Source organism: Megalops cyprinoides, chromosome 10 (assembly GCF_013368585.1).
Source record: "Megalops cyprinoides isolate fMegCyp1 chromosome 10, fMegCyp1.pri, whole genome shotgun sequence".
NCBI lineage: Eukaryota > Metazoa > Chordata > Actinopteri > Elopiformes > Megalopidae > Megalops > Megalops cyprinoides.
This window is the reverse complement of record NC_050592.1, coordinates 24,224,005-24,236,096: the sequence shown is the minus strand read 5'-3', so window position 1 is coordinate 24,236,096 and position 12,092 is coordinate 24,224,005. Positions and strand designations below refer to the sequence as shown.

General features: G+C 49.6%; 1 protein-coding gene across 1 annotated transcript in view; it reads left to right on the top strand.

Annotated features, from left to right (window-relative positions):
- bbs9 (Bardet-Biedl syndrome 9) overlaps nt 1-12,092 on the top strand; it is a 109,161-nt gene that overhangs the window by 25,833 nt on the left and 71,236 nt on the right. Inside the window, exons 9-11 of the mRNA XM_036539557.1 lie at nt 972-1,101; nt 8,833-9,014; nt 11,057-11,133. Of these exons, the coding sequence (XP_036395450.1) occupies nt 972-1,101; nt 8,833-9,014; nt 11,057-11,133 (389 nt within the window). The remainder of the gene's footprint in view (nt 1-971; nt 1,102-8,832; nt 9,015-11,056; nt 11,134-12,092) is intronic.

The following is a 12,092-nucleotide window of genomic DNA, read 5'->3' as shown; positions in this document are numbered from 1 at the left end:
AGCCCTGCTCCTTACCCACTATGATACACTGCCGCCCTATGCGCTGTCAATCACTCATCCTTAAGAACCAAAATATTCTCTATAGCAAAACACTACCTTGAAATCAATGACACACATCTGTTTGCTCCACCCCTTGCATTTTTCAGGAAGTCTCCATTCCCCTCAGTGTTTCAGAATCAGTATCAGTGTCGCTGAGGTAATAGGCATGTGTGCTCGATGGCTTAAACAGTCGGAGGTCATCTTGATTTGTGTGGGGTGCAACGGCTTGACCCCGCAGTGTACCCCGTGCACCAGATGCCAGGCCATCGCCGGGTCCCTGCAGTCTCATGGTGCGAAGCAGACGAAGTCCAGATAAATGATAACGGGCTTTACGGAGACAGATAAGCAGACACAGAGCAGTAATGACTGCTAAGCTATGTGTTTATAATACTTTCTGAAAGGAGCGCTCAAAAAATATTATGTGACATGCAGTGTAATATGTAAGAAACATCCATTGGAACTAAAGCAGCTTGGAGCTGGCACTATACATTTGCAGAGGTAAGTTTAAAGTTACTGTTTTCTCTTTGTTTCTAGGTATCTGGTTGCTTAAGGACATGCTGTTGCTATTTTTGAGTGTATAGATATGCATTTTTCAAATCTTGTTCAGAAATGCCTGTTATCTCTGTGCTGAGCTTTGGAAGCATTTCGCCAGGTCATCGGCGTTGTGGTTCGTAATTATTAAACAACTTGTCAAGCTGTATATTTTGGCTGGTTTTATGTCTAAGATTGTTCCTCTACTTTAAGTCGCAGTCATGTCTTGGTTGTATCTGCGGTTGTGTTTTTGACGCTGTCACTAACAGTCTGTTGCATTGGTGACACCAGTGCACATCGGTACACGTGATATGGTCAAACAGCAGTTTATTTGTGACAGTCACTAACGCTTTTGTTGCGCTCGCTAATGCGCAGTCCTGTTTGTTTGTCTTCCGCCGCAGTGACCGAAGGGACGGCGAACACTCTTTTGGGCAACCACAACAACATGCTGCTGGTGTACCAGGACGTGACGCTGAAGTGGGCCGCCCAGCTGCAGTGTGTGCCCGTCGCTGTCCGAGTCGCCAGCTTCCAGTGAGTACGGCAGCAGCCTCAGCGTGCCCGCCCCTTTCTGAGTGTTACCCGTGCTTTTACCTCGCTCAGATGCAGCCAGACTGCTGGTTAGTGCCTGTCATTGGGACCATTTTCAGGTTTAAATGCATTACATTACATTACTGGCATGTAGCAGACGCTTTTATCCGGAGCAACTTACATCCATTACAGTTTTTTACAATGTTGTCCATTTATACAGCTGGATATTTACTGAGGCAGTTGTAGGTTAAGTACTTCGCCAAAGGGTACAGCAGCAGTGCCCAGGGAGGAATCGAACCGGCAACCTTTCAGTTATGAGTCCTCCTCCATAACCGCTATGCTACGCTGCCACCCAAAATGACCAAAATAGTCAGTTACCATATATCCATATATAAAATCAAGAAAAAGCCTACCTATTAGAAGGTTAAATACATTTAGATTTATTTTCTTTCTCTGTTGTGTTTCTTTCTCTGGCTGGGGTGGCACTGTGGTGTAGCGGTAAGGGACAGGGCTCCTAACAATCGATTCCACTGCGGTTGTATCCTTGAGTTGCCTCAGGAAATATCCAGCTGTATAAATGAATGACATGTAAAAATTGTAACCTCTGAAAGTCTCTTTGGGTAAGAGTGTCTGCTAAATGACGATATTGTAATGTAATATTTCAGCTGATGTCACTATTTGGGTGTGAAGTCTTCAACGTGGCTGACCGTACAAAATATAGGTTTCCCTAGGATGCAGGAGGAGCCTTTGTGGACCTGTGTGCTGTGTGCCTATGTGCTGTAGGTGGCAGTCCTTGTGGGCTGACTTTACTGAGGTCACTTGGGCGAAGCACTAGCAGACATGTTGAGCCTGCCTGCACTGTGAGAGGGTTTGATTTCTGACAGCAGCCGTTTTGGCGGGATGGGCCGACACGCCCAGGAGTGGGCGATGATCGCTTGCGTATCAGAGTGCAGATGCAGTTGAGCTTTGGCTCCCGGCGTTTTGGAGAACCGCTTAATCACCGCGTTATTTTAAGCGTGGAAGAGTCGCTCTCGCACGGCTCCGCTGGCTGTGGGTCAGTGTCGGCGATAGCAATTAAAAACACTGCAGCAATGGTAAAAAGCGGCCTCTGCATCGGGCCAGATGCGAGGCAAACACGTCCTAAGAAAACAGCCGTGAAAGCGCACAGGGCCGTGAAGGTGAAAGGGAATCGGAGCTCCTTTCCAACACACACACACACACAGCGTCCCCGTTTCCCCCACCAGCGCTTTGTTTGGGGATAGCCTGCCTCCCACTTAAACGTGCTCCGCAATGGCGTGTGCTTCCCACAGCATTTGTTCTGTCAGGGGGGATGTTTGTCGTTCTCATTGGCTGAGAGTGGCTGGTCCTGTGTCAGGGCGGGCGCGCAGGTGGGCGTGATGCCGCCTTTGTGCCGTCACCGCGCCTTTTAAGCGTGCTCTCAGGAGCGTCCAGACGGAAAAATAAACGGGGGGTGTGGGGGGGCCTTTCCTCGCCGGACCCCCAGAGAGCTTGCACTCAGAACACACTGTTTGTGCGGATTCTTTCTGATCTGATAACATCACAGATATTCCTAAAGAGCTGGGAGTTGGGGGGGGGGGGGGTTGAGACGGCGGGGTTTAACTTCTGGGGAAGGGGGGGTGGGTGGAAAATGTCTGGTGGGGAGTTCCCTATTTTCACCCCTGTGTGGATCCGTCCTGCTCTTTGTTTACGCTTCCCCCCCGCTATATTACTTACACTTTAAAAGAGCATGTCTGTCAGCGGCCTCTAAATGAGCTTTTTGTGCTCGGTCCGGGCCCTCTTGGCTGGATCGTGTCTCGCTGCGTGAATTCCCCTGGCCGGCCCGGCGTGGTGACCCGGCTGCAGCACAATGGAGCCGGCTCCATCTGATAGCGCTGTCGTCTGCACGTCCGCGGCACGCCGGACCTGCAAACAGAACAGGCGCTTTTAGTGCCCCAAGCCCACCCCTTACCCCACCCCATCCAACCCCCCTCCCCACCTTCAAAACACATACAAACAGACTTCAACACACGCAGACACATACACACATACATAGAGACTTACACATGTGCACAGACACACATACACACATGCACAAACACAGTGACTTTATACATATTATACACATACACTTATACAGAGAGTATACAGGATATACATGCACATATGCAGACAAACACGCACACACACACACACACACATACATGCATGCAGACACACACACGCTCACTGACTCAGAGTGATGCTCCAGCCCTGGAGGGCTCATACAGGCAGGCTGAGTGGCAAGTTAAAGCGATGGCACCCACAGATGACCTCCGCGCTCGCAGCGTTTGTGAGTGTCAAATGGAGCGGTACTGTCTTTAATCACCGGCTCGGGCTGGGACAGGCCGACGGGTTCGGTTTCATCCCTTATCAGCGTGCAATCCACTCTCGCTCGCCCCAGTGACTTTGAGACAACCACCCCCCCTCCCCACCCACACACACACACACACACACACACACACACACACACTGAGAGAGAGCACTTTCTCTTCGTTGACCAGCAAGCACTAGCAGAGAGCGGTGATATTCTGAAATTCAAACTCACCGCTTCAGTTTCCCTTCTTTTTTGTATCTTTTCTCTCTCTTTTTTTGCCCTACCAGGATGCTTGTCAAGTTCCACGAAGGTACCAGGAGATGTGTGGAATCTTCCAGAACACTTCCCTGTTTGCTCTTAAAGCATAATGGGAATATCATGGAGTATGCAGGGCTTTGGATAGAGATGCTTCATTTCGAACCATCACTAGACCTTTTAAAGTGTTTATCTGCAGGGGTGCCCTGGCGCTTTGCAACAGCAAAAGACAAAATGAGAGCGATACCCAAGGGGAAATTGTTGTTAGAGCTGTTTTATCTGTTTGCCAAACTAAACCGATAAGATCCCTTTACTGTTATAGTTTGCAACAGTAATAACAGTAATTAGGTCAGTTAAAATGATAATACTGTAAGTAATACTAATTATTTATTGTGGTCTATCCATGCACTTAAGCCATGTTCCACGCCTCTGTGAGTGTCGCTGTTTTCCACCTGTCATCAGATTGCAGCTAAATGTCTCCTACAATCTCCTCAATGGACAAGGAGGGGTGCAGAGAATGGGAAACATTTTCACTGTAAGAATAATCTGTCTGAGGAATATTGTTATGTCTGCATCCAGCGGGCTTTCGCCCTGCCCCTCGCGGTAAGACGAAAGGGCTCGGAACGTCAGGCGAGGCGAGACACCCGATACGGGCGGCCGTATCAATGAGGGAGACCAAGCTGGCGGAGAAAAGCACAGTGCAACAGTGTGTCGGGGAGAGAGTTTTTCCAATTGAGCGCAGGTGCGGGAGCCCCCCCTTTGCCCCTGGCAGAGCGCTGCCCCTCTGTCAGTTCGTCCCTCTGTGTGTTTATACACGGCCCGGGGCCCGACGGCCCTCCCTCAGATCTGCATTTTATGATCTCCTCAGCATCTCATCATTATTATTATTATTATTATTTTTTACTTCCAGTAGATTTTACTTTTTTCCAAATCAGACCATTTTTTATTTGATACAGACTTCTAAATCTAAAATTTAACATGCCATTTGATAACATTCATCCTCCCAAAGAAGGCTGCAGGTGGGAAAGTAATCTTTAAAAAAAGAATAATAAAATGGTGGTCTGTTCACCACTTAGCTGGGATAAGCCGGGGTCTCACGCAACGTTAAGATTAATGTGGAGAGGCAGGATTTTAGGCCAGGAAGTTGCTGGGTTGAATCCCGATTGGATTCCGCGCTGTTCCCCTTTCTGCCATCTGGAACCAAACACCTGTTGTTGTTGTTTTGTTTCTGCCTTTCTTCACTGGAGTGACTGAGGTGCCTACCTTTGTTATGAAGGCAGAGGTACCTGCCTTCCCAGGATGCACTGGTACTCTGTCTCTCTTACAGTTTGATAGGGAGAAGCTTCCAGAGCTGGCGCCGCCGCCTTGACCGCGCTCTGATATACTGCACCGATGGCGGGGAAAGCGCTCTCGGGGCGAGTTTATTTCTCCCTCACCCCTCACCCAGGGAACGGTGTGTGAAACGGTGGGCTGGAGCCGACAGCCAGCAGGCCGGTCCGGGCCAGACATCTGGAGCGGTCCGCAGCCGTGTCCCCGAAGCCCGCTTTCCCAGAAGCGGGTTTTATAGGGCGGCCTTGGTCACTCTCTTTATGACTGTAAATAAAAAACGCGTACCCTGGGAGCCACGGTAGAGCTCCTCTGCATTGTAAAAAACACTGCTATTGCTGCGGAAGGCACCGTGAGAAGCCTGGAGGACGGTGCCCGCTGTCTGAGGTGAGCGGTCTCTCTGCTGGTATTGAACTGCAGGTGCTGAAATCATTAAAGGAGCTGGCGCCATTTGAAGAACCCGAGTACAATGGCAGCCAGTAACCGCTCCTGGTTACTGTCTCCGCACACTGTCATCTTGGTCTGTTCCTTGCATCAAGGACACTCGAGCCACACAGGAACTTTGTGAGAATGCTGTGACTGTCAGGTGTGCCTTGGCCCTCTCGCCGTTTTGACACAACAGATGGTATTGATCCCTGACTCCTTGCTTTCTCACTGGGGTCTTTTGTCCCGCACTGTGCAGAGGATTCTGGGAGGTAGACTGTCAGTCATGCACAGAATGACATAATCGCTGAGGCGGTGTGCTGTAAAGGAGAGCTTTCAGCCTGTGTCCACGCAACTCTATAAAACCGCTGAGTTTCATTCCAGAAGCGTTGGGGCTCAGTGTGGCAGTCTCACCGTAAGGACAGTCAGACATGTCTTGCACAGAATATTAATAGATTAGAGTCTGCCCAGGCCAAGTTCTGCACCTGCGGTCTCGCACACGGGGCAGAAGCCAAGGACAGTGCTTTGGCGTGGCTCTTTGAGCTGAAGCTCAATTTCAGCGTTGCTCGGTGGGGGGAAAAAAAGCCTCCTGCAGATAGGGGATTGTTAAAACAGCTGGAAAATAAGAGGCGGGGCCAGGACGGGAGGGTGGGGGGGTGGTGGTGGTGGTTGGGGGGGTGGCCTTTGGCTATGCTAGAATTAACGTCTGTGCGGCCACTGCGGCCTCTCGGCTTTCGGAACAGCTGGGGATTTTTAATACCACCCAGACAGGTTTGCCTGTCAGTGCCGCAGGAGAGCACCAGGCAGGAGACCGCCGCGGAGGAGCAGATCCGGGTAGCGACGCAGTGAAGGAATGTGATAAGACAGTGAACCACCCCCCGAACATGATATACATGAATGCTGCTTCCTCTGAACTCATCAGCTGGCCCAAAGCAACCGGCCTCGGCCGCATCTCAGCGGCCAGAACCTCAGTGGCAGGATCGAAAATGTCCAACCATGAAAGCGCCCGTAGGATGTTTCTTGCTCAGTTACGCCCATAGCGACCAGCGACTGGCAGGAAAAGCAACACTGACAGTTATGTAATTGGTGCCCCCTATGAGCAAATTTGCCTCATTAGAGTAATACAGAGGTAATAGGAGCACAGATGCTAGATGTGTTCTGACTTCATACTTCGCCAGGACACTTCGATTAAGGGCAAACTACAGGGAATAAAATAGTTTTTCGGGTGGCACTATTTAACGCTCCAGAAAGAGACCATGTAACAAACAGCAGGTTAAAAACCAGGCTCAGAGACCTCGAGCGCTGCGCCAGTAACCGAGCCAGCTGTTTTTTATTACTACCTCACAACTTTGTGGTTAAGGACATACAATCAACAGAACATAATCTGTATTTGTGTTTTTCTATGCTATGATTGTGTTCGTTTTGCTGTGAGTTTACACGTGTTACCTCACTATAATATGATGTTTTCGCTGCGGCGACAGTCCGATTTTGTCAGCGTTGCCGACACGGCAATTTTGTTGCCAGATGTGGAGATTTTTACCGCATCCTCGCAATGTCTACACTAAAAAAGTTGCTATGCCTTATTTTTGTCTATTGTCAAGCATTACATTATATCACATTACATTCATTTAGCAGGCGCTCTAATCCACAGCGACTTCCAGCACAATAGAAAATAAGTGTATCAATTCAAGTTGAATGAGCAACAGTGTCAGACCAGGCTAACAAAACTCCCAGACTAGGAAAAAAAATTGATTATCAAGAATAAACCCCACCAAATTCTGTTTAGTAAAAGTCGCTTTTGGAGGAGGCTCTGGCAACCTTTTGCTCTGCCAAGGTGTGTCTGAAGAGAAAGTGGCGGTCTGTAAAAGCGAAAGAGATCTCGGAGAGTGAGGGACACGCGGCAGGTGCTTGAGTGGGACAGTCAGAGCCCTCTGCCGCTGCTGCCGCCGCGGGTTCGGATCCTCGCTGAGGGAGTTATTGCCTCCCTGCCCTGCGGAGACAGCACATCTGCAGCCAGTTAGCATGTCCAAAGGCTTACGTTACAGCCCTTTTCTTTCATTCCGGACTGAGTCGTAAGACCACTTAGGAATGGCTGATTTGGGTACTTGGAAATGTGGGGTTATATACGTCTGAGATGTGTGTATATCTGTGCTCATTTGAACCATATGGCACCGGGAGTCTTCTCAGGCCCCTGTCACTTATCATTTCGTTGCGGAGCTACTCAGCATTTTTGCACGCTGTGACCTCGCCTGCAGGCTCTTAAATTGTTTAAGGTTTTGCGGCGTAGCTAACCCCTTGTTTCCCTCGAAAGCTGTAAAATGTTGCTTTTTGTTCCGTGTTTGTACATCTGTGACTCTGTTTTTGCATGTTTATGCATGCATGTTTCTTTTGCTCTCCCTCTGTGGGCACCCATGATTCCCCTCCATCTTGAATGGGTACAGATGTGTGTTCACTAATGCTGAGAACTGAAAAGCATTGTGGGTTTTTTTTTTGATGGATGATGTGGGTATCATTTTCTTGAGGGATTTTCCACACCACCTTTTCCTTTTTGCATCCGAGGCATTTTGACATTGATTCCTCAGTCTGCCTGATGAGGAGCACATGCGGTGTCCATATTCTGTGGAGACGCACACACGCACACACACACACACACACACTCATGCACACACACGCACGCACGCAAAACGCCTCAGCTCATCACATAATGCCCTACACACAGGCTCATTCACTAGACACACACACACACACACAAAACCCCTTAGCACATCAAGCACATCAGAATGCGCTCTACCCACAGGCACTGTTTGAGCTATTAGCAAACGACATGTTCAGCATGTTTCTCTGGCCTTAGTAACCTTCTGAACTCTGCAGGCCTGTGGAACAACTGATTAGTCACTGAATTGGATTGGTCAGGCTGTCTTGAAGAAGTAAACCAGTTGGCTGACATGCATTCTTTGCAGTCTTAAGTGTAGAACATAAATTAAAAAGAAAGAAGGAAAACCCTGGACTAATACCCTACACAAGAATAATTTCATGAAATTAAAATAAATATTTTATGAAAAAAAATTATTCACCCATTAGGAATATTTATGATCATTTATGAGCTGTTAAAGGAAAACTAGAGCTGTTCAGTCATCAGTAGCATACCGTAGATTTAACATGTATGTGTAGTTTGAGCTTGAAATTCATGTCAAGTGTTCTGGGCAGAAAAAGTGAATGAGAATTTGCAAAGAAACCCCACGGAAAGAATTTAAGCACACACCAAGTCAAAGGTCCTTACAGTGTTGCTCTATAAATGCATGCCATGTCCTTTTAAAGTGTCTGTTTATTTTCCTTGTACAGAGGACTGTGTGAAATGTTCGGCTGTGTCGTTGCAGGGAGCTGAAGGGGGTAGTGGTGACGCTGAGCGGGGAAGGACACCTCCAGTGCTCCTACATGGGAACGGACCCCTCCTTCTTCATGGCGCCCAAGGTGGAGGCGCGGGAGGCGAACTACGAAGAGGTGGAGGCCGAGATGAAGACGCTGCAGAAGGTCATCCGCGAGGCCTCCAAGACTCAAGGTGAGCGCCGCCCGCTCGTGCCGCGGGGTTCCCTCACGAAACGCCACGGACCCCGGTCCTGTCAGAGGTGGGAGGCTACCCACACGCGAGCCACTGGGTACATGTGTCACATTTACATTTTAACGCCTGTGTGTTTATGTAAGTTCAGCATATTTTAAGTAGGGACCGTACCATATTTGAGGATGTGTGCTCCGAAGATGGGGGCCTGGGAGACCGAAATGGGCGCCGTTTGTTCGTGGCCTTGCGCGACATGTCTGCGAACGGGAAAAGGCCGCGGCTGGAAACGTAGAAGTTTGTGCTAAAGCGAAGGCTGCGTTCGGAGAACAAATTGCCCCCCCCTTTCCTCTTGTTTTACTTCGAAACATAAAAAGGTTACACAGAACCCGAACGCGAGGCCTTGCATGAATAAACGCGTGTCTGAGACAGAGGCCCGCATTCACTGGCGGCTCAGTGCCGTGTTTGCACAGGGCTTGATAGCGTTTTATCAGCTTCACACCGAGGGGTTCCGTGACTCAGAACCCCACTTTTTTTTTTTTTACTTCCTCGCTGCGTTTTCTGATTCTCGGGTGGAAATTGCTGCCGTTCACTTTCTTGCAAAGCGTATCCAAATAAACGGCCCCGCCGGCGCGTTTTCTCTGATAATAAACCCGATACCGGGAGCTCCGCGGGGAGGAGGGTGCCACAGGCCCATTTATCCCCCCCCGATGTTCCACCCTCCGACGGGTCTGCCGTGTTCTTGATGTCTTTGTGGGTTTCACCTGGCCGTAAACTGGAGGGCAGTGCCAGCCTGAATAGGAAGCGGGTCGCGTCGTACGCTGCTGGAGGGACGAACAGGGAGCATGAGGAGGACGCATCTCAGGGAGCCAGGCAGAGGAGCCCAACAGTGAGGGCCGCATTGGTCCAATCGCGTGCGTGTGAAAAGAGGGAGGTTGCTGCAGAGGCTGCTGGGATACCTGGCCTTGTGTAGCCACCATCATTTTATGACATTACAGGGTTCCGAGGCCACAGTAATCGCGCAGCTTCTCTCCCGTTTCTGGTCTCTCCATGTAGGTATCTTCATACTGCTTTCTTATATTTTATGTGCATAGGAGCCTTATATAGGGTAAAATAGTGTAATGGCAAAATTTACCCTCTCTTAGAGTACTTCTTTTATGTTTTTCAATAATGAAGAAATGGCAAATAAATAAACAAGCAATTAATATACCCATAGCTCTTCGCAACATCCCAAAACAGCAACACTTGAGAGCAGCACTCTTCCATGCTGTCAGCTCTGGGAGTTGAGAGGATATATAGTCCTGCTCTGCTGCTTGTTGATCCTGGTCTACCTAATCCAGTATGCATTCAGAATTGCTCAGAAGTGTTCAGGAGTCAGGCTGTATTTATACACTTTTTTCCTCTTCCTGGATGTGAAAGGTGCCATCATAGGAAATGGGAGGAGAAGCGAAATTCCTCTTTGTTTCCCACCCTTATCCCTTCCTTGTTTCTCACCTCCTTCGGCCAGCGTTCACGCTATCAACAAAATCTAGCCCCCGTAATCTCTAAGAAGGGGATTTTTCAGTGCGGATTTAGCTGTTTACTCAAGGATAGAACCATATTTGTTGATGTCAGAAGCATAATTAATGACTTGGGTTGAGCATCGGACGCGGAGGCCTACGCTCTGGGTGCGTTGTGTCGTGCCTTGGAGTGGTGGGAAGCTCGGCTAAGCGCCCTGGGAGGGTGGCGAGCGAGCGAGTGACGGGCGGGTGACGAAGCGCAGGGAGGGGCAGTATGAGAAGCGCCCGGTGATCTCTGGGGATCTCTGGGGAAGCCCCCGGTGGGAGACGCATGTCTGGGGAATATTTTGAGGCATCAGAGGAGACTGAGGAATGCATGTATGTCTGTGCGCTCTCGTGTAAATCTCTGTCTGTGCATGTGTGCGTTTGCTCTAATGTGCCAATTTATGTCTGCATGTGTACGTGGTTATCCAGGTCCCAGCACACAGTGTCCCAAACATAAACACCTTGTACTCTTCTCTGTCCCCCCCCCCCTTTTCTCTGTCTCAGATATCCTGCCTAAAAGCGATGCGGAGGAGGAGCTCGCGGTAACAGCCGCCGTGTCTGCGAACATGGACGCTGTCTCGGTATGCAAGCTACACACGGCGGGACCACACAGCCCAGCATTCGCTCTGCTGCCACTCAGCCGCCTGCGCAGAGCGGCTGCGCGGCTGCGCATTAACTTTTCCCAGAATCACACAACGTGGCTGAACAGACAGATGTTTGGAGCAGGATAGTTTTTATGGATCAGTGCTACACTCACGCAGCACAAAGTCATTTATCTTTATATGATATGGATGGCTCACCCTACCTGCTGTTTCCCCCATATCAGCCAATCCACAAACTATAAAGGTCAGTGAATTAGCCAGTATCCACTCAGATAAACAAGCTCTCAGGCATATGCAGAAATAGTTGATTTATGTCCGAGATTGCTGCTGTGTAGGCTGGTCTTAGCGGGAGGGAATTGGAAAGGGGTCAAAGGCCGACTACAGTCTGCGGCGCGGGACTCTCGGATGGGCGGAGGTAGCACCCTGTCACTGTCGCCGTGCCTCTTATCGTGTTTGCTTTTCGTTGCCTTATCTGCTGAGTGAGCCCCCAAACTCATTAGCAATGCATCCCTGAGTGAACCGTGGTGCCGCCTTACAGAAACCGGTCTGTCACCCAGGGGAATACAGTGACCCGGTGATGAGGGATTGGCCACTCGGCCATGCCGGTTCATCTTCACACTCACACCCCCGCCCTCATCCTCTCCCCCCAGACATCTCCAACCCTCCCAATGCTCCACGTTCCTGACAGGTATGCTTATTCGTGGCCGTAAAACTGGCCAAGCAGAAAGAGCAACAGCGGGACCTTTCCCAAAGCCAGGAAACAGGGTTCCCACAGCCATGAACCGAAGTAATGAGGAAATGCAGACAAAATAAACCTAGAGACACGGTCCAGATGCTTCAGACTTCCTCAGTAATGAACAATTACCACGCCGTTTAGTGTCATACACTTTAACAGCGACTCCGGTTACTGATACACTGCAATAGATAATCATACAAAT